We start from the raw sequence: 22142 nt of genomic DNA, 5'->3' as shown, positions 1-22142 counted from the left end.
CCACCAGCCCATGCTGGGCAACTCGAGCTTCCAGCCGTGGTTCCTCACTCTCTGGCCCAGGAGCAGGCCTGCTGCGGGCTGGGTCAGTGCCAGGTACGGCAGACCCGTCACGCGCTCTCCTCGCTCAGCTCAGGATTAGTGCCAGCAGCTATTTAAACTACTTTCAGAGGAATCCAGAAGAGGTTTTCACCCCTTCGGGGTTAACCTGTAAGTAGATTTCAAAGCACACTGACAACCTGTGCACTACTTTGCTTTTAAATACAGCACCTTTTGTCCCAGCGTTAGCCCCTGCAGGGCTCCCTGAGAGGGTCCGGAGTACACAGGTGCTGTGTGTTATGTATGCTATAGCCACACAGACCCCACATTACACCAAGCAAAAGCATAAATATTTCTGTTAAGGTATTTGTACTATGTGTAGTATCAGCACTTGAAGACACTGCCCCCAAAATACCTGATCTGCTTAACACAGAAATCCCAACCGCTTCCATCTGCCTCCTCAGGAAGGAACAGCAGGATGAGCGTGGGGAAAGGCCACTGCACTCCCCGCTGCGTACAGACCTTCCTGCTGAGGTGAATGCTGCACTGCAAGGAGCTTCGGTCAAAAAGCCCTGGCCATCTGACATTGACTACATCCCACCCCCAACTCCCTCGGTTGCTAGAAACCAGCCTTACAGGCTTGCTCTGGAAGACCCTAGCATGTAGAGCAAGGGATTTTCACAGCAAGAACTAGGCAGCACAAGAGATTTTATTTTGCTTAAAATATAGAGACAAAAAATAAATACATCCACCCACAATATAAAGAATAGTGTCCAAATTCATGTACTTTTCTTTCATGGACTTCCTCTGACTGGGAGAACAGAGGCAGCCTGACACCTCAGAAGGAGCTCCACCTGAGAGGAGCTCTGGGGTATCACTGTACATGACCAGTGCACTCAGTCTGATATTTAATGTAAACCAAAGCAAACTGTCATGTTTACTCCTCTGGCTCTGGTGCATCCCAGAGAACCCATGGATACCTCCACATATGTACAGTGTATTTACTCCTCTATCTCCAGGACACAGGCAATTCTTACAGCATTTCCAGGCCCTGCTCCCTCTGCAGCAAGAGCATCACCCCACATTCTGCCGGTTGCCATAGCCTCTTGGGTGTGTATCTTTCCAGTCATCCCAGTTCCGAGCTTTCTGAAGAGCTTCCTCATCATCCTCCTCTTCTTTTTTCTCCTGTTGCTGCTTCTGCAACTCTTCGTCAGTTATACCTGCTGCAGGTCAAGAACAAGAGTGAGGGGCAGTAAGACAGTGACAGATCCAATGTCAGGTCCTCAAAACGGAAGCCCTGCCAGGAGCTGTCTAGACAGAAAGCAGGAATTGCTAAAGTCTAGCAACCCAGTTATTCTCACAGCCTAGTAAAGTCAGCTCTTACTCTTCCTCAGTCATTGGATGTTTTACACCCTGAACACATTCCCATTCACCCTCCCCCTCAAGAGACTTCCCAAATTCTCTATTCCAGTCTTTGCTTTGCCACTCCATACCCGGTGCTCTCTGAGGTGCACTCTGACCAGACACAACTCCTTGCCTTCTGCGCTGCTCGTACCAGTCATCCACAGTCATAGTAGGCAGGCCGGGATATCCAGCACCAAACACTCTACAGGAAGAGACAGACAGTCAAAGGCAGCACTTTTCATCGCTACAAATGCGCGGAAACATAGACAACCATGCACAGAACTACTCTGTAATCCAGTTTGTACTAACATAAGGCATGTTCTCAAGGAGGGCTTGATACAGCCTGGGCCTTCAGCAACAGACTTGCCAGCAACATCGCCATAACAGCATTTAAAGAGTTCATCCTGCTTGTTTAGAGAGGTGAGGGCTGCTCTAGTCCAAAGACCTTGAATCGCTTCTCCAAGCCAAAGGAGAACACACTCTGCTAGCACAGCTTGCCAAGGAGGCCCCTGGGAACCGAATTAGGTATGGCTTGGCAAAATAGTTATATGGGAGGCTCAGGGCAAATGATGTCAAAAATGTGACAAGAAATCTGGTCCTTGCGATAATCTCGTGGTGGCACAAAGTGTTAAGATCGTGACACCCTAGGGAAAGCCTTACAGTTAAAATCTGTATTATTGTGACTGATGATGATTCTCTGGCAGGTATCTTATCTTCCCAGCCCCTAAGATCACTAATGTGAATTCACTGAAATCTTCCAGAGTTTACATTAGATTATGAGACCACATGTGCTTCTCACTGCAGGGCTCTTTATTTTAACAGTGAAGAACAATCCTGTTATATCACATAGAGATTAGAGAGCCAGATAAGCTTCGCCTCTTCACAGTTTACCAAACAGCAAGCACATGGCCTATTGACTAACACAGTAACATTTGCTTAACATGATCTCCTCTTCTGCCATCCCAACAGGAAGAAACAGCATTAGCCAAGACACTGGAGCATGCTGTTAACTGAAGAAATCAGAGAAAGTTCAAGAAATGCATTAGACATTCCCCCTATCCCCTGCTGAGATGTACAACACGTGCCATCTCGATGCCACACGCTGCCTGAAGGTAATGACTGGTTTTCTGCATCTGAAAGGGTATCTTAGGCTTGCTGTGAGAACAGAGCACTGCCTCATACCATGTCTAAATAATCAGAAAACATACTTAGCTTGAGCAGCATCCCGGGTAAGAATGAAAGGTTTCAATGGAGCCCTGGCTTGCCGAGAAGTACCGTGTGGTGGTGCTGAAGACTGAAGATGCAAACAATAGTCATAAGATAATTATGTAGATGAGAATCCCCTTCTCTGCTTCCCGCCCCAAACAAGTTATTAAAGGTCTTGTAGAAGAGAAATGCCTCTGCTGTCAGAGCAACATCCCAAGATGGGCAATTCAGGCCTTAATCCAGTTTAAATCATGAACTCCATCTGTGAGCTTCTACAAATCACTTCTCTTTGTGCTGTTGTTACACCCACTCTGATCAAAGTGGGAAGCTGACAGAGCTAAACCAGATCGGCTCAGATCAAAGCATGAAATATAGCTTATTTTTCCCAGGGATAAAATGCAGTACATTCTGAAGCAAGCAGAGCTCATCATTCCCAATGATATAACCCAGGGCACTACACAAGAGCAGAGTTCTGCAATGCCAGTAATGAGCTGCACAAACCAGCTGTGCCAACCAGGCTGCACTCTGGTCTATGTCAGCACATTATGATTTTTTATTTCTAGACAGACATTTTAGGCAAGTAACACAAAGCCCGGAAATGCTATTCTACACAGAAATTGCAGATCTATGAAAGGCTTTCATCATTCAGAATGGGCATTTATTCCTATAACATCTGGACACACTGTAGACCAGAAGCATAGGTTTGAAAGAAATCACAAAGGTATTTTTTAATTTAAAAATGTATTTCATTTTTAGAGTTAATGGTCTGGCAGAACTCAGCAAAGTGGAGAAAAGCCTTTGCACGCAGACCAGTTCAGCTCTGATATTCAATGCTCTAGTATTTCACCAGCCATGACTGTCTAGAATGTGTGGCAGCAGCAGACAGCGACTAATCTAAAAATCAGACCACTGCCCATTCAGAATTAAACCAAACCCCATCTGCTTGTGCTGTGGTTGAGCTAAATTTCAATCAAGAATTCACAGAATAAAACTCACATAACTGCTACTGAATTCCTCTGTGGTTCATTTACCCACAACAGTGTCTATCACCAGGTCTGACTACCCACAGTTCACAGGATCTGCAGTTCAAAAGAGATCTCACACCTGTTTCGCTGCACCTCTGCTCCTCAAGATGACCATTTCTTGGTCAATACTCTCAATTTCCTCCAGGCTGGTGTTGATCCATTTCTGGATTTGTAGTATGTAAAATTCCCGTATCTGGTCCTCGTCTGCTTGCCCGCTCTCCACAAAGGTTCTCATAGAGGCCAATCTGTTCTCCACTTCCTTCTTCTGCTTATATCTGTCTCAAAGAGAACAAAATGAGATCATTAAATAACCCTTCTCTTGGCCAGCACTAATACAGTGTTTTCTACAATAAACAATTTCCTATTTCTTGAAATTCAATCAAATGTAGTCAGAGAGCTACCTCCTGCCCCAATCCCCTTTTCTAAGTGCTCGTCACAGAGGTACCAGTTTCTGACCAGTGCTCATTAGGGTATGCAAATCCCAGGTATTCATAAAGCTCCTCCTCACATTTTTGACAAATTCCTTTGTGCAAGTGGGACCCACTCATTTAACAACTGAGTAAGAATCCTATAGAAGTAAACTAGAGACTTACAGGAATGTACCTGTTAAGAAGAGGAAGGGCACTGGCAGCACCAGATCATACTGGTTGCCATTTACTGATGGCCGCTAACGATGCGTGAGCAAGAGGCAAAACACCAAGCTGGGGGATCCATCTTCCCACCTCATCTCACTGAGAACAGAAGGTTTTTGACAAATGAAAGCTATAGAAGAGTTCCAATCTGCTTAAAAAAGGCTTTGAAAATGCACAGTTATATACACACATGCAGCACCAAAATCTCTTCCTCCCATCTTTTCCATCACTTCCACCTGTTAACTCAAATTTAGACATTACACAGGATCTCTACTACTCTCTGTAAGAGGTTTAACATTATTTCATGTATTTTAAAATAAAAGAGTATACAAAAAGGGAGGTTGTGATGGTTTACTGTTGTAATAAGTGTCTCCTCTATGTTAAAAGCAGTTTTAAGATGACAGTTTAAACTTAAGACATCTCTCTCAATTGTTTCTTCTCCTAAAAGTTGAGCAACCCTTCAATATTAAGCCTCCCAGGTTAAATTAGGCAAGCCTGGCAACATTAGTCTCCTGGGGAAAACTGGACTTTAGTTCATCATCTCCTTCACTGAGAAAACCAGTGTAATAGCTATTCTGAGTTGCTTCTATATGACACAAAGATATCAAGAAGCTGCTTATAAGGCAGATTAAAACACTTTTCCAATTTCTCTCTCAGGTGTTTTTGTGGGTTGTTTTTTAATATAATTTTGGCTTTCTGGATTTTTTGACCTTTTCAGAAATTTAAGGGGGGAACTACCTATATAATACACTTCCAGGCTAAATCCTTGTGTCCCACTTCCTTCAGTTACAGTGCCACCTGAAGAACGAACAGTAAGAAGTACGGATTAGAAACCTACAGGAGCTGAAAGGACAAGGAGCACACAAGAGTCGCTCTAAAAAACAAGCCCATCCACAAGAACCCCCAAAAATACGTCTTAACTGGCCGAGTACCTGATGGCCCAGTCCCTTCCTGCAGGGAAACAAATCAAACTACTACATTCACATCTGCCTTTACACCACGCAGTGGGTTAAGTTCTCTTCAGTTGAGCACTGTAATCCCAAACTGCTCCCCAGGATGCCGGATCCCATGCTCACGCAGAGAGCAAGGCTAAAGGCAGCTAGGATGAGTGAGCCAGGTCTGGAGCTGGCATGGTGACACAGGCCTTAGGAAAACTTTGTTCATGCAGTCTGTGCATTTCACTGAAAGTAAATACAATTGCAACATCTCACCGCGATCAACCTGCTTATGACAGCACTCGCAGTACTGGCACCTCCCACTTGCCTTCATGTGCTAGGATTCAGGGTACAGGCAAACACAAGCCCTCAGCCGGGGGCAAGTTCACACATAACCAAAGCCCCACCTGCAGCCCTGACGAAACTCACTCGCACTCAGGGGGTGATGCACAGCTCCAACTGCTGACAAGCAGCCCATGCTGCAAAAGGAATGTTTAATGATCAAAGTATTCCAGTATCAAGGGATCGAGCTCTTTCCTGACAGTCCTTGTCTGTACAATGTTGCGCTGCCTAAGGATCTCCCCTTCTCTTACACGGATTCCCAAAAACTTTTAAACACAGGAAAGCAAGAGCCTACCTTTCGATTTTGGCTTGCCTGCTCAATGCCATGGACACCAGGCTGGGCTGGGCAGCAGCGGGGCCCCCCGGGGACGGGCTCCCGTCATCTTCCTCTCCCGGGGGGCTGGTGGCGGCAGGGGGCAGGTGGAAGCTGCCCAGCCCGTAGCTCCTGCAGAGCTTAAGGAAGCGCCAGAAGTGGGCCCGAGCGCTCTCCAGGTGCTCCAACCTCCTGCTCAGGTCAACCTGCTTCAGCGTGAGGGCCCCCAGCAAGGCGGGCAGCAGCAGGTATTTCAGGTCGGCCGAGGCGATCTCCTCCAGCTCCTCGTTCTCGCTGCAAAGGGAGAGATGAGCCTTCTCGTTCCTGCTCCGCTTCACCCGGGCCCGAAGAAGCCCAGCCAGCCCGAGGGCCGGTGTGGAGGCGGCGGGACCCGCAGCGGGACCCACGGAGGCGTCACCGGGCTCGCCCGGGCCCAGGCCCCTCCACTCACCTGAACAAGTCCAGCTGCGCCACCATGGCGGCCGCCCGCTGCAGCGCGTCCAGCCCCTGCCGCACCTTCTCCTGCACGTCCGGAGCCCCCGAGGACGGCTCGGCGCCGGCCTCCACCTCCTCCCAGAGCCGCCGACCCGCCGCCAACAGCTCCGCCAGCCGCGGACCCTCCACCGCCCCCTCCGCCATGCTGGGCCGGGAAAGCGCCGCGGACCAACCACTTCCGGGTCGGCCGCCCGCGGCCCCCGACCCCGACGCCGCCATCTTGGTGAGGGCACACGAGGAGGCCGCCATCTTTGTAGGGGCGCGCCGGAGGCCCGCGGGACCCCGGGGTCGCCCCGCCGGGTCCTGGGATCGCCCGGGGACCCCCTACACCTGACAGGCGGTGCCGGCAGCACGCCATGCACAGCGCAAACACTCGGTAGTGGTTTTTTAAGCACAGCACCTTCCGTTTCTTCTGTATTATTACAAAACATAAGCAGGCTTTCTCCTTTCTTTTTTATTTAGCTCCAAAGCCCCTTCATACAGTATCTCTGAAAATTACACAGGCATAAGGCACGTAAGCGTTAAAGCTGGGTTTTTAGTGGTGCCTTAGAAACACAGGTAATTGACCTAGACGTGATAAATGTATATGGAGTAATAAGACTCCAGGGCTGGCTGGAAGCACTCAGCCTCCAAGAATGAGTCCGTTTATGATTTACTCTCTTTGTTTTCTTCATACCTACGTGAGATAGCTTGATAAAAAGTTGCTCGTAAAAACCTGAGGAGCTGTGGGTTCAGGTTCCCATTCGCCGTGCCCCCAGTACCCCCCAGTGCTGTCACTCTCCTGTCGCCCTCCCTCCCCGTGACAGCATCGCTCCAGCTGCAAGGGCAGGCATGGTAGTGTGAGGTAAATCAAGAGTCGATGACATCATTGCCTGGTGTTCCTGCACGCCAGGCAGGAGGGGAGGAACAACGTGGGGAAACTAATTAGCATAATGAGTGGAAGTGGAATGGGGCCAGGAATCTACAGCCCTTTGTTCCGCACTAGCAGAAGATGCTTTGGCATCCCCAGCAATTACAACCAGATCACTTTCATCAGAGCAATACCTCTCTCAGTATAGCACCTTACTCCTTCATATATATTAGCTAAAAGCTCCAGTAAATCTATCACATCATCTCCTCCTGTGACCATCAAGATTCAACATTTCAGCAGGACTTGCAAGGATCAGCACAAAAGAGACTGCTAGAGTGAACTCCTCCAGTGCATTATCTTTTGTGCTACCCAGAGACTCTCTGAGCAGTTCACAGATCACCTTTCTATAGGATATCTCTGTTTAATCTTTAACAAACATCTCCTTAGGGCATTCTCCTTGGAGGCCTTCACCTCTGGGAGCAAGCCAGGCAGGTTCCTAGGCTTGCTTTCCAAGTAATCGTAAATAAGCTGATGGTGGAGCATGGGATCTCAGCCCAACTCCCCTCCCCTTTAAACTGTGGGGGTGGGAGAGGCAGTTGTGACCCGGGTTGTCAGGGGCAGCACAGGACAGGCCCTGAGCAGCACATTATCCCAGCTCACCAGGCAAGCTAGACCAAGAGAATAGGAAATCCCTGTGAGGCTCGGTTTCCTTTGAGATGGAGAAGGCTTTGCCTCTAAGAGCCAAGGGGGTTAGCTGGTTGGAAGCTCCTGAATCTCCTTGCTAGAAGTTAATCAGCCCCCTGTTTTTATATGCTGTCCCAGCTGCTCAAGAATAGGTTTCGTTTACACCACAGAGGCATGAAATCAGTAAGGGTTAGTGACCAGAATCACCCACATTCTCCTCTTCAGCTCCAGTGTAGCAAACCCCACGTACCCGCACATGTTATTCTCCTGCCTGAGGTCTGCCTGGCAGGACATAGTTTTTCAAGCTGCCCTTTCTAATTACAGAGGTAATGTTCTCAATACCAGGAAAAAAAAAATGATTCTTTGGAAGGCGTAATTACCCAGCAAGTCCCTATTCATGCCACAATGAGCCTCAAGCTGGAGACTACAGGAATAGTAGCTGTGTTTAGTCCCACTGGATGTGAAAAGGGGGAGTTCCCGGAGCTTTGGCAAGCCAGGGATCGGTCTCTTCCACTCCCCAGTTCTGCCAGCTGTCTCCATGCAGCAGGTTCTCAGAATAAAGTCATTGTCTAGGGATCAGCCTCAGCTTCTGGCGGGTTCTTACGTTTCCATTTCCAGACATGAAACGTGCCCACGTGCTTTCCATTATGCAGGTAGTAAAACCTACCACCACAGTGTATTGCATTTAACACAAGTGTAAAACATCTGGCCCTGCACACCCAGAAGGCCTGTCCAGTGCTTCCCAGGAGCTCTAGCACATTACATGTACACCCAGTCTTCCTGGAAGGTGTTAGAACTTCCGCATGTCATCCTACAGCACATGAGTTCTGCTTCAGCCAGGCTGGAGCATGACTGGAAATTCCTTACTCCACCACACAGCCCATCCACAGTGGTCACAGCTGACACATATGCAAGCTGAGAAAGTCCTCAAAATGCGTATGACCCTGGTTCTGGGCTGGTGGGAGGATGCTCCTGGAAAAGCCTCATTGGATGGCAGCCCCAGGGTGGCTCATGGGCTTCTGCTCTGGACAGGAGACTGTTCTGCAGCTCCCTCTCTGCTTTAACTTACTTTCTGACAGACCTTGGAGGCAGTGTCCCCAGGGATGCACAAAGAGAAGACACTACTATTTAGTGATTCAGCAAGGCAGCCACGGCACTGGCAGAAAGGCGATTCAAAAAGTCCATTGTGAGCAGTCTTCAAGATGCTGCGCACACTGAACTTGGACAAGTTTAAGTAAGTGAGAGGGAGGAATACGGGCTGGTGACGGGGTACCTGAGTGCTCAGAAATGCAGCTACCCCGCTCCTCCTGGCCCCCACAGACATGATGGGGATACCACAAATCTGCAGTATCTGGGGATTTTACACTCTGATTGAGCAACTTGCTGAAACATGGGGTCCAGAGCTGGAAGGGATGCCAGCTTGCCCAGCCTAGGAGAAGGGATGGATATCTGCTTCCCTTCTGAACCTCACACAGCCATTGCCTCAACTGCTCTTCAGGCTATGACCAAGGGCCCTCCATCTGCAACCTAGTTCCCCCTCTGGTCTCATGGTTGTTACTCACCTATGTTGATTTCTCCCTGTCCCTCAGCTGAAGATCCCCGTAAGGACAATCCCTATTATTATTTGTCAGCCTTAAGGCATCATGATGTTGCTGAACACCCCAGAAATAAAGGAGAACAGAGATGCAAGGGTTTTTCCTTAAATACAAGTGTTTACTCATGTTTGTGTCTTGTGGTGTGATAATGTAGGCACCAACCATCACAAAGGTCAAAGCAACATCCCCCAAATATTTACAGCAGTACAGACATTGATCAACAGCTGAGCCCCCAGACAGAAGTCCCATCCTGTACCTTTTCCTTGTTCTGGCTCAGCTTTCTTTGTGAAGAGCCCAAGCAAAAAGCAGGTGGAGGTCCTGATCCATGGTCCAGGCTGAGCTGAAATACAGGGGTGTAGGGAAGAAATATCCCAACATGTTCTTGAATACAGAGTCATTCTTCCTCTCAGATGCCTACTTGATTACCAACAGCTTGTTGCCTTTGCTCATATTATCCTCCTGGAATAAGCTATGCAGCATCCCTCAATGAATAAAGAAATAAAAGGGAAAAAAAAAAAAATCAGTACTTTAGCAGCAAAGTCAAAAGATTCCATGAAAATCACTCGTCTTTCTCCAGACTTCATTGTCTGCACAAGTCTAACCAGCAGGGAACGATCACATTCATACCAGTGTTACTCCTTTCAAACCGAAATTAAAAGTCAGGCAGTAACCAAGAGGAGGCTTTTAAAAGCAAACCCTGTGCCTGGTTCTCACCACATTTCATAGAGAGAGATGGAGAGGGATGGTTTTGTTCTATGTGTGAGCCATTTTCAGAGCCATCTCTCCCATGTCATCTCACAGCACCAGAAAGTGAAAGACTTCTGCCATGGCCATGGAGAATTCAGCTCCAGGGAGTCTCATTTCCAGAGAGACAGATAAACAAAAAGCCACAAGACATAGGGAAAAATGGCTAATGACAGAAAAGTCAAAGAGGTAGATCCATCACATTAGCAGTGAGCCCGGCGAGGGTTCATGAAGCAGAGGGTAATGACAGCAGCCTACCACAGTCTGGAGAGGATGATTGTGAAAGCGGGGCAAAAGAAATGTGTGAGGAAGTGTCTGAAGGGCTGCAAAGCCACAATTGTTACAGAGATGCTCTCAGTTTCAGGGACACTGCTACTGTCCTTGCCCAGGTTTATTCAGGTCCTGAAGGGCTAGCTGCCAGGGCTGGAGATGTTTGGGGTGGAAGCAAAGATGTAGAGGGTTAGAGAAAAGTCCACTTGCACTGATTTCGCTGGCAGAGGGTTGCACTGGCTGGTGCTGGAAGCCACCGGAGGGTGATGTCAGGGTCCAAGTTTTTCCATCTTTTTCCTCAGAGGGTGCTTGTGTTAGCCCAGGTGGAGTGAAGGGGGATCCTGGCATCTTTCTGCTGGCTTTTCTGCCCATGCAGGGTTAGAAAGATAAAATGCATCCAGTCAGATGGATCTCCTCAACCCTTGGGGCCAAGCGCAGGATTTATTCCCTCTGGATCTATCACCTGATGCAGATTGCCTTGTTCTGGCTCTTGGTCCCTAGGAGACTGTTCCAGTCCAGATCTCACAAACCTGGTAAATCCAGGTGTGGGCCCAGATTACAATGCCCCCCTACTCAGAGCACTGTCACTTAACTGTCACCTCTCCACCGTCATCCTTCCTGTCAGCCTGACCCTTTACACCCTTCCGTTACAGTGTTTTCCGATTTCCTGCAGGACACAAATGGAGCCCAAGGTCCTCGCTGCTGACTGACCCCTCCAGTCCTTTCCCAGCTCTTCCCTGTTGGCCTTGCAGTCAAGCTGCAAGGAGCAGGAGGAGGAGAGGACTCTGCATATTTAGCACTTGACCCTGTCTTTTCCCAGGCAGAAATTCAAATGGGACCTCTCTAGGAGGGGATCACATCTCCCCAGGGCATTCCTAGCTATTGTAGCTCCTCTCCTCTACCCCAGGCTATGTGTGTTTGTAGTTACCAAATGCAAATCACATTTCCCACCCTCCTGGCTGAATCTCTCACTCCACAAGATCCTTCCCGTTTTTTTCTCACCAGCTCCTTTTGCAATGCTCTGCAGAGTTCACAGCCCCTCCCAGTTTCACCTTCCTCTGATCTGACCATGCACAGTGAGGTGGCTATAGGGAAGGTATTTAAGCAATCCTCCTAATTAAATACCTGCATCACCTCTTGGCTCAGCCTGGCTCTGGACACAGAAACTGCAGCTATTTTGCAGCTTAGCAGCTGAAGACTCCCTTTTTTGAGGAATGCTGGTGACTAACCCCTAATTGCATTTTAAAAGATAGCTTTTTGGCCTTTGGTAGCTGTGAGGAAAGCCTTGCAGCTGTGGCTTTACTGTGACTCTGGGAAGGCTAGATGTCAGCAGCCAGATCAAGTCAATGGCACATTAACAACTGATAATGGTAGTTAACTCACTTGGTTAACTGTGTGAGCACATGCTTCACCCCTGAGCATTTCAACTTCCATCTCCCAGGCTTGTCTCAAGCCACCTTTGACGCTCAGCTCTTATTCACTGTTAATACAGAAACCTGGAGCACATTAAGTGGAGGGGACAGTTTACAATAAAAGCTCATGAATTGATTCCGTGACCCTGCAGAGGCTATTAAAAATGATTGAATGAATATGGAAATGAGTAATTGTACAGCTGGACTTGGGGCTGAATGTGGCCAACTCCATTCAGTGCAAACCACAAATAAAGCAAGGCTCACGCGAAGCCACCAGAGTCTCTAGATTGTGGTATGAGCTGTGGGAAATTGCCCTCAGATTTCCGGCACGTTTACCTGTCCCTCTTGTGCTGTGGGTTCTACTCAGCACCCGTCTGTTCAGACTCATCCTTCCTCCCCAAAGGCTGCATGACCAGGAGACTCTTATCCCATGCAAGTGCTTGGCCAGATTCCCTGCTAGGGGAAATTGGGGGCCATCAGAGCCGCCAACCCCAGCTCCCGACTCCTTGCTGTTCACACACACACGCTTGGCTAGTGCAGCCCACGTTCACAGGGATCAGAAAACAATCCCGGTCTGCCTCAGTTTCCAGCCACCAGCACAGATTCCCAGGAAGCTGGATTCCTTGCTGGCTGGCCAGAGACCTGAGGAAGCGGGCGATAGAAACCTTCCAACAGCTTTACCATATGTACACAGTACCTGAAGGTGACAGATATCTGTAATTAAAGACAAACCTGGGCGAATGAGCATCAGAAAGAGTTAAAACTGAAGTGGTCCGCCACTGTGTGTGAGGGTAGGGCACAAAGCTTTATGCTTTCCTTACATATGTTCTCGCTTTCTCTGTGGCCAGCTGAGAAGGAAGAAGGAGGTTGACCTAGGAAACATGTCACACAGAGGTACGGTATAATACATTTATTTTAAAAAACACACACCAGAACCCCACTTACACTAAGTATAGAGACTAAAGGTTCATTCTTATTTCCCAAGGGCCCCAGAGTTGTGTCCTCTCCCCAGGGCAGAGTGCCAGCACAACTGGTATTAAGGGGGTGGAAGGAGTGGACTAAAGACCTTAGTGGTCTAAAGGAAGGGGCAGGAAGGACAAGTCATGTGTATGGCATATGCTGAGTGGGTGTCCACCTTCAACACAAGCCCAGAGGGCAGAAGCTACAGTGCTGCCATGGCTGCCCTGTTAATACAAGGCTGCTTGGTGCAGTTTTGCTATGCTGCCCTGCTTCGGCAGCCACCGGGACCGCTCCTGTCCCTAGCTGTTTGCTATCATCAGTCATCACTGAGAGCAGCGGCAATCTCCATGCAGGTCATGGGGAGGATTGAAGAGTTCTGTCTCCTGGAGCAATAACTTTGTCCATGTTCAAGCCTGGTCTCCATTTCAGATGTTTCAAAGGGCTCTGGACCAGTATTTGCCCCTGAGGAGGAACATTCAGTGGTGTTGGGTGAGCCCACAGCAGAATCCTGTCCCCAAAGGAGCTGCCCATGACCCCCTCACCTGAAGCAGCTTTCTTCCCCTGCAGCCTTCTCTCAGCGGGCAACTCTCTACCCCCCTTCCCATCCATCACTCCTGGCTTTCAGGCCACTGTCAGAAACCTCCTGCAAAGAGACAATGGCAGCCCAGGGTCCCCATTCACCCCTGGAGAAAAGGGCCTGTGCATGTGGAGTGATAAATGGTTTGTCCCCAGCTGGAGACAGAGGGTTGGACACTCCTGATCAGCTGCAGGAGGGCAGCCCTTTGTCTTGCTCTGGGGAGATGGAGCAGAAGTCGACCTCCAGACTTAGGCTTCCCGGTATCACTCAGCCTGAGGTCTTCCGTGGTAATGCGAGAGTCCAGGCTTCCTGCATAGCCCGCTTCTTGCCGTAGCTCAGAGCATCCCCTGCGTTTGGCGTTCAGTCTCCAGCTGTGCCCCGGAGGACACCAGCACAGGAGTCCTCCCGCCTGCTGTGATGCCGCTGGCGTTATTTACAGACATATCTCTCCACCTTCCGCCGACACTTCTTGCACACCACGTAGCAGCACCAGTGATACTTGCAGTGACACCTCTCCACCACCTCCTCCGTGTAGGTGTTGTAGCCGCGGCCGCAGCACATCAGGTTGCAACTGTCGCTGCCCACGGAGGTCTTGTTGCACTGCCTGGCAAGAGGAGGATGCACAAGCGGGGGCTGTGGGAGCGTACCTGCCCACACATGGCCTCCGCCCAGAGCTTACGTGCCCATAGCAGGAGGCAGCAAGATGCACTGGTCTGCCTGCAAACTGGGGTTGATGTCAGCTCATGTTACTGTGACAGTGTTTGAGCAGCTGGGGCTGAGGTTGGGCACCCTCTGTGTCATGCTGGGGCAGGAACTTCCCATGGAGAAGGAAGGGCGGATGGCTAGGACCAGGAACTTCTGCTCCTGCTAAATCTAACGGGGATTGCAAGTCACAGCCCTGGGGCAGCCCTGGCTCAGCCTTCAGACAAGGCTTCTCTGTCCCTCTAAAAGCTTCCACCCACCACCCCTGCAATTGCTCCAGAAAGGAGACATCTGGGAAGCACCGCAGACTCCAAGGACTGCTGAACTGTTCTGGTTACCGGCAGGCAGCACCCAAAGGCTTGCAGGGAGAAGCAGTATTTCCCTTTCTGACTCTGCATTGGGTGGATCCTGTCCTGGATAGTGGAGCTGATGGACTCTGTGAGGGCTCTCCCTTGCCTTTACACCTGCATAACTCTGTAAAAACAACATCTGTCTTCCTGCCCTCCTTGGGACTTTAAGATGCAAAGATTTTTCAGCAGTCTCTGCGATGTCCCCAGCTAACAGGGGACCACCCATCCACACCAGCTTCCTGGAGCACACTCTCAAACTAGACACTCATGAACTAAGAGGCTGAGTTAGAGCATATTTGCAGCAGTTACTTACCTGTCCTGTGTCCCCAGAGACCCCAGGTGGCGATTTGGCATGCAGTAGTCAGGAGAGTTGATGAGATAAACCAGATCCGTCCCTTTCACTGGCCTGACATCCGTTTCTTTGGGTATCAGCTGCTTCCTGGGCCCTATGAGCCGGTGGGTCACCTTGATGGCTGCCAGGTACTTGGACTTGAGGTCAGAGGCAATTTCATCCAGGTTTGGCAGTCCCTTCCAACAGGTCTTCACCGAACAGGAGCCTGAAACACCATGGCATTTACACTTGGTATCCAGGGAGTCACTCAGCACCTGCAGAGGACAGGAAAACAGATGAATTTGCTTCTGCTTTTTCCCCAGTACCCACACTATGGATTGATTTGCAAGAGCATCCATGGGAAGTTTCAAGAACTCAGCTGCTTACCACCACCATTAAATGAATATAATGGGACAATCAAGGACTCAGCCCTGCTTCATTCTGCTTGTGATAAGAACCTAACCCTTGAGGAATTCAGCCCTGCTGGAGCTTGCAGTGGGGCTGGTGGCTGCCCCAGCCAGCATGGCTGCAGGATGGCCATGTTCTCACCTGGGGAACATGAGTGCAGGAAAGCACAAAACCCTACAGTTTCAGGGCAGGGCTGGGGAACCCAGATGGAGCGGAGTGGGACCGTCCTCTGCTTCCCATGAGAGGTGTGGGAAAAAGTATTGGAAGTACTGGTGTGAAGCAGCAAATATCATGTGCCAGTTGTGGAAAGGGTGCAGAGATGTTTGGGGGGTGGGTAGCAGTGGTGGATGTCTCTGCAAACACCTTTAACTTTGTTTTAACCATTTAGTTGCCTCCTGACAGCATCTCAACAGCCTGGCTGGAGTCTATCGTCTTACATTAGGCACCTCTGCCCGTGGGTGCTGTAAGGTGTGAGGGGCTGCAGCAATTTGTGTGGGCACCGTACCCACCTGCCGACCCACTGCATTGTTATGCAGATTCATAGCCTTGAGCCCTTGTGTCCCCAGCTTGCTGGATTTTAAGGGACTGTCAGCAAAAGCAGCACCAAGCTGGAGGCCGTAGCGCAGGTTGTCCCCACAGCCACCCCATCTGAAGTCTGGCCCCGGGACCTCCAAGGGGACGGAGCCACAGGAGCAGAGAGGGAGCTCTCCTGAGGCGCAGGCTTGGGCGATGGAGTGTGTGACGGCGGCAGCAGCCAGGGCGTAGACAAAGGCGGATTCCCGGGTTCCTGGGAAGAAGAGGGGGAGATGTCCTTCCTCCTGGCCCAGCCAAGCACTCCTCTCAAAGCTCTCACAATGCAAATGAGGGGTTTTTTTCTTGCAACAGGATAAAACCAAGGCCCAGCTTTTTTCTTGCACTGTATTTTTAACCTGTGCCACCCATTATATTAAGCTGTCATTATACAGCTTGTGACCCCACCTCTTCCCCCTTTTTTTTTTTGGAGCCTCTAGCAGCTGTTTTTGTTTGAAATGGAAGTTACTGTCTGTCCTCTCCTGCAGATCGAATTGCCCAGAATTAACACCAGTGTAATGGCATCAAGTTTTCTCCAAAATATATATCTAAGGCAAAATTGACACCCATCAGCTGAACAGCAGCGCTGTATATTAAAGTGCTGTCTGCCTGGAAAGCAATGTGGGCCAGAAAGAGGAACATGAACGCAGCGGATGAAACATCCTTTACCTTTCAGGAGGTCAGGGCCAAAGCTGGGGGCACGTTGGACGGAGGAGCAGTTCCACCTCATGTCTGCAAAGGTCTTCTGGCAGACGCTCTTGGTCTGGCAGGCGGCCCGGACGATGCTGTGCATGACCTCCAGGTTCCTGCGGCACATCTGGAACTGGTCGGGCACCAGCCCGGCGAGCAGCCGGCAGTGGTGGCTTTCGTTCCAGGCCACCCCGCTGCCACTCTCCGGCAGCCCGCTGTGGGGAGAGGATGGGTGTCAGCAGGGTGGGGGGGGTGGAAGGGGTGGCCACGGGGAACCCCTGTGGGGACCCAGCTGGAGAGGGGGACCCCCAAAAGGAGGCACCGGGGAAGGGGGTGCACCCCCCCCTGGGGCCACTACTCACAGCCACTGGATGGCCGCGGAGAGCCCCAGCTGGCAGAGCAGCGCGGCCGCGGCGGTGATGGGGTGGCCCATGGCCAGCGGTGGGACCGGCACCGGGGCTGGGGCCGCCCGGCGCTGCCGCCCCCTTTTATAGGCGGGGGCGGCGCGGTCCTCCCCCACCACCCCCGGGGAGGGGAACAAAGGCGGTTTCGGTGCCATTCACAGCGGGTTAGGGCCGTGTGGAGGGGTTGGGGGGGGGGGATACAGCTGTAATTAGCAGCGACCATCCCTGAAACGGCACCTGGGAGGTGACCAACAGCTGACGGAGCAGCTCTGCGCGATGGGGAGCTGGGGGCCATCAGGTCTGGCATGGCACCCCACTAAGTGCTCAGCTGCCCCATACCCCTTCGTAGACATGCTGTGCACAACGGCCCGACACCTTTGGCATTTTCAGGAGAGCCAGCAGATCGCAAAGCAAATACACGTGTCTGCGCAGTACGTAAAAACTCCTCCCTGTAACTGGCTGGCAGGAGTCAGAAAGAGAGGACATTAAGTAAAGGACAGATGGGGTTGGCACAGGCTGATAGCAATTTCTGGCTTTTTTCCTTATTTTCTTTCCAAGAAGCTTTAAAAAATACATTTTCCTTGACCCAGAAAGAGTGAAAGTCTCAGCCATCTGCTTCCTCTGTCTTCAGAGTCCCCTGAGGACCCCCAGCATTCTGCAATAACCAAGACTCCAGATGTATACGTGTCAATCAAGGGTGCAGACACTGGTCTCCCCGTCCTGGAGAGAGGACCCAGCCAAAGGCTGTGCTGGGGCTGAAGCCGACCAAGTGTGGGGAAATCCTGCTCCTGGACACCAACGTCAGACCTTCAGCCCCAGCTCCTTTTCTTGCAGACAAACCATCTTACTGACCCACGCTCAGTGAGGGCATCAACATCTGCTAGTGGGTTTTCATAACCGCAGAGAAAGAGGGTGAGCAGAAGGGGACATGTGGAAGGGCTCTCAGCTTGCAGCCCACAAGCACATTTCAAAATAATCGGGTTAAAGCAACCTCTCCCTTCTGTGGGAAGATGCGGGGGCTGCAGCGCAAAGGCTTCTTTCGCTCTACAGCCCTTCCCATGCAAACTTGAGAAACAGCCCTAAAACTGAATGCACCCATTAGAAAACTTGTGGTCAGAGCAGGATCTAACTCAGCATGGGGCTGTCTTTGGCTTGTCAGCACTTCAAACCCGAGTCCATAGTTGGCATGGGGCTTTCTGTTGCCTTCAGCACCCCGAAGCACACAGGGGCAGGAGGGTCAGCTAAAGGACTTTGCTTTGACTCTGTCACTGGGCTTTCTGGATCAGGACTAATGCTTTGATGTGTACTTCTATTTCCAGGCTCCTGAAAACAGCATAACCAGCTTCCACAGCAATTTGCCTCTCCAGACCAAGAAAATGAGCTTAAAGTCCACCGGCTGTCTCACAGATAGCCCAGAGGGTAGTTTGCCTGGTGCTGAGGGCTGACCATGTGCGTGTCCGTGAGCCAGCACTGGGCACAAGGATCAGCTGCAGAAGTGCCCGTTTCATTGCAGGGACCAGATTACAGCTGGCAGAAATGATGCAGCCAGGGAAATGGTGCCTGCTTGGGCAGGGGCTGGTTTGACGTGACATTGCTGTGGCTTGTGTGTACTTGTGACAAGGTGTTTTCTTCTGAATCTTTCTGTTTTGTAAGTATAAAACCTAAAGTGCAACCTTGCTGCTGTGAAGACCTGCAGGAATGAGGTAGGCTGATATTCTCCTGCAGTGGGAGGTGACATCTGTGAGATAAGTCCAGGTGAGACCAGCTTCTTTTGGAAAGTCACAGGCTGAAGACCTCTACATTGGGCTTTCACTTTCTCCCTCACTGTGCAACTTCCCTTCTCACTGGAAGGTGCTTTCCCTTTACAGGATATAACTGGGTGGTTGGTTAGCACCCCCTCATGACCTCCCTTTGACTTGCTATCATGTGCCCTAAAACTAGGACACACAGCTTGAATTGCTGACCTTCCCAAACTACTCCCTTGGGATGAAAAGGCCAAGGTGCATTGTGCTGGAGCAATGGCCCATGAGGAAGGGTCCTGCTAGGAAAACGCCGAGGTCACTCCCAAATCCCAAGCAGAGATACAAGGGGCTTAATTAAAGGACAGAGAGAAAAGAAAGAGCCGCTGTATTCAGTGTTCCTGGAACCAGCTGGCTCTGATCCCATTAACCTTCCTTTCTGTGATGCCTGTGAACGGACACCAAAGGGCTCCAAAGTTACAGCAAGCTCTTGTCAGCTGAGGAACGATTTTTCAGCAGGAGTAGGAAAGATACAGGATAAAAGCAAATTTGCTGAGCTGCTCATCAGGGCACATAGCTGGGATGTCTCTGCAGAGGGCATGCGGAGGCCAGCAAGCACCATCCATGGGTTTCTGCTTTGGAGTGCTGGAAGCCTGCCCTGCTCTGGACATCCCACCGGCTGCATTGCCACTGGCTGAACATCAGCACTATTGGGCTGTGACTCCCTGGTTTAGGGCAAAAGGAGCCTTTTCTCAGTGCAGCTGGTACTTAGAAATTTATCCTTGAGTATTTCAGGGTGTGAAATGCTTTTCTGGCTGCGGAAAGCAGAGTCCCTGTTAGCAAGGACAAGGGATAACGCAAGTCTCTATTCCCTAAACACCAAACCACACATTTTGGTTTCTGTCACTAAAATTAGGCCTAAGCTGATTAAAATAACAACAATCTGCCTATTTTTATGGGATAAGCTGAAACAGTAAGGTAAGCAATGAGCATGCCCTCTCCTGTAGCACATGATGCTCCCAAACACTGCAGACCAAGCATCGGGTACAAGGGAGTCCTCCAGCACCTATAAAGCATTAAGGCTGGTCCTTCTCAGCTGCTGCTCTCTCCAGCCCTGATTATTGCCCCACGGAGGAAGATGTAAGGGCAAGTCAGACAGTGGCTAGAGCAGTTTGTGATGCCCAGCTGTGGATGGGTAACTCACAGCCTGTGGGGAGGTTGAGCACAGGCATCTGGGCAGAATTAATCCATGCACAGGGCACCCATCCTGGGGATCCTCTAGAGCATCTGCTACTCTCTAGGCTTCTTTATGGTTCCAGACACAATTCAAGCACTTCGACCTTTTCCACAATGTAATTCTCTTTTTTTTTTTTTTTTTTTTTTTTTAATGTCATCATTAGGTGATGCCCAGAAAGAGAAAAAAACTCTCTCGGAGAACTGCACTTGGCCTTGGAGTACCTGTGACAAAATCCACAAACCAGTTTGAGACACAAGTATGTGCAAGGGGGTAGGAACTGCATCACGCTGTATGGAAAGAGCCAGGCAACACTGGTGGGGAAGGGTCTCACCACTACCCAGCTCACACAGCCCATATGATCTGCTGCAAAGACCCACTACCCACACTGATCCTGAGCTTTGAGACAGCCTCAGTGCACCCTCCAAGGGCCAGAACTCACCAGTGATGTAGGACAGGAGACAATTTTCTCCATTTTCTACGAGTCCCTGGATCTTCAGCCCAACTCAGCTGCTCCCTTGTCAGCCCAATGTCTCCCCCAGCATCCCCGCTATTTAAGAAAGCTGCTGTTTGTTTTGCTCCAGTGGTACCTGAGGGCTGGTACTGCCGTTGCATGGAAGATCAAACTCTCTCTGGCTCCAGTTCCAGGTGGTACGTGGCAGAGATGAACCTGATCTCTGAACCTGGTCCACTTCTACCAAGGGCTCTGCAATGAGAGGTAGTCCCTGTTAAGTCCCTGACATGATGGATTTTGCTTTATGCAACGCAGAACCCCAAGGGTGGAGGTAGAAAAGTCCCATGAGGCAGCACCCACTGTTGGGCCCAAATTCTGGTGCTGTGTGGGACAGGGTGACAGCACCCTGGGGTGCCTGGGGCCTGCTGTATGACCAGTGGCTTGGTGCTGTGAGTACCCTTAACACCTGGGGTAAAGCTGGGGTCCTTTGCCATGAAGTTATCTGATGTCTTTGGTGAGACACCGAGGTCAGACTGGTCTCACAACAGCAATATAATTCAGCTTTCACCTTTCTTGAGTCAGTTTGGTTCTATTGGTACTCACTGCGCTCTGGAAATCCATGATATTTCTTTGACATCTCACCTTCCCAGTCATGGCTGTTGCAGATCTTTCTCTTACCTTGACACAAAATCAGATAGTGTCCACACTTCTCCTTTGTGCTAGCCCAAGCATTCCTTTCACTCTAACCCCAAGGATTTTGATGTTATGCAATCGTATTCTCTCCAAGTTCCCTTTTCAGCCTTGGGGAGTGGGGAAATGCCTTGGGCCCTGAGGGGGGACATTGTGGGGAAATCTGGACAGCTTCTGGAGTGAGTAGGAATTTTCTGACCAGGAAAAGCTGCTTTTGTCAGTGTTGGGAGGTGCCTGGGTGCTTTTTTGGGCATCTTGTTCTCAGTGGGCAGAGGGAAGACAGTGGTTCACCAAGCACATGCAAGGCAGGAATTGCCAAGCAAAGGCAATCCCGTGTGCTGGGCATGTCTAACCAGATACCTCCTTCTTCGGGCTGCAGCCAGAGGGACAGAGGGGTTCCAGTGGCTTCCAGCCTCTCCCAGTTACGGTCACTCTGCCCTGGACTCCTTTGCAGGAGGTGTCCTTCATCCAGCTGGTCTGCAGCTGCTTTGCTGGTTGTTGCTCCAAAGTGTCTCAGTGCCACATCTCTGCTGAGGGATGACGAGGTCGCTGTGAGAATGCAGGCTCTGTTGGAGACGCTAATCCTTCTGGGGTGATTTCTAACGTTATCTCATCAGCTGCCTGGAGCAGCCCCACACGGCCCAAGAAAAAGTGACCATCAGCACAACTAGACCCTACGACAGAGGATTTCAGACAAGATGGTCAGGAAGGTCAGTAGTGCCCTAATCTCTCCTGAGCGAGACACAAAGGTGGGCAAAGTGCAAGCCCACCCCTGTGCAGGTGGAGGGGGAGGAGGGTCTAGGGTTGCTCTCTAGGTGAAGTTGCTTTCCAGTGGGGTGGTCCCAGCATATACTGATTCCTGGGGCTGTTCCTCACTAGGGCAGGACTTTGCATCCCCCTTGAACACCCTCCTCTCCGCCGGCCTTAAGTGCCGTGGCATTCACAACACCAGCACCCACGATGGCCGGTGCAGGCTGAGCTTCAGGAGATGGACATCAGAGATGCCCGACCACCTGGGTGGGACATGGAGCATTGTCCTGCCACTGCCCAAGCTGTTCAATACAAAGGGAGGGGTCTGAGTGTGGTTAGA

General features: G+C 50.5%; 2 protein-coding genes across 3 annotated transcripts; both read right to left on the bottom strand.

Moving 5' to 3' along the window:
- Positions 1-727: 727 nt before the first annotated feature.
- IGBP1 (immunoglobulin binding protein 1) lies at positions 728-6548 on the bottom strand. Of its 2 annotated transcripts, none has more exons than XM_033001435.2 (6): positions 6345-6548; positions 5876-6187; positions 3751-3946; positions 2649-2734; positions 1530-1642; positions 728-1259 (listed from the first exon to the last, which is right to left on the bottom strand). In XM_033001435.2, exons 1-6 carry the CDS (start codon positions 6530-6532, stop codon positions 1111-1113), a joined length of 1044 nt encoding a protein of 347 aa, XP_032857326.1. In that variant the 5' UTR covers positions 6533-6548; the 3' UTR covers positions 728-1110. The 2 variants fall into 2 exon arrangements, with proteins under 2 accessions (XP_032857326.1, XP_042663362.1); XM_042807428.1 differs by having other exon boundaries at positions 728-1256.
- A 6290-nt stretch (positions 6549-12838) lies between these two features.
- LOC104355552 (protein Wnt-11b) lies at positions 12839-21016 on the bottom strand. Its single transcript, XM_033001492.2, has 6 exons — positions 21005-21016; positions 20499-20602; positions 16511-16746; positions 15781-16058; positions 14846-15138; positions 12839-14084 (listed from the first exon to the last, which is right to left on the bottom strand). The coding sequence occupies exons 1-6, from the start codon at positions 21014-21016 to the stop codon at positions 13910-13912; spliced, it is 1098 nt and encodes a 365-aa protein (XP_032857383.1). The 3' UTR covers positions 12839-13909.
- Between the last annotated feature and the right edge of the window lie 1126 nt (positions 21017-22142).

Source organism: Tyto alba, unplaced genomic scaffold (genome assembly GCF_018691265.1).
Source record: "Tyto alba isolate M040663 unplaced genomic scaffold, T.alba_DEE_v4.0 Super-Scaffold_5, whole genome shotgun sequence".
In the NCBI taxonomy this organism is placed as follows: Eukaryota; Metazoa; Chordata; class Aves; order Strigiformes; family Tytonidae; genus Tyto; species Tyto alba.
Note: the sequence above shows the minus strand (reverse complement) of the source record. Positions and strands in the feature narration are given on the sequence as shown.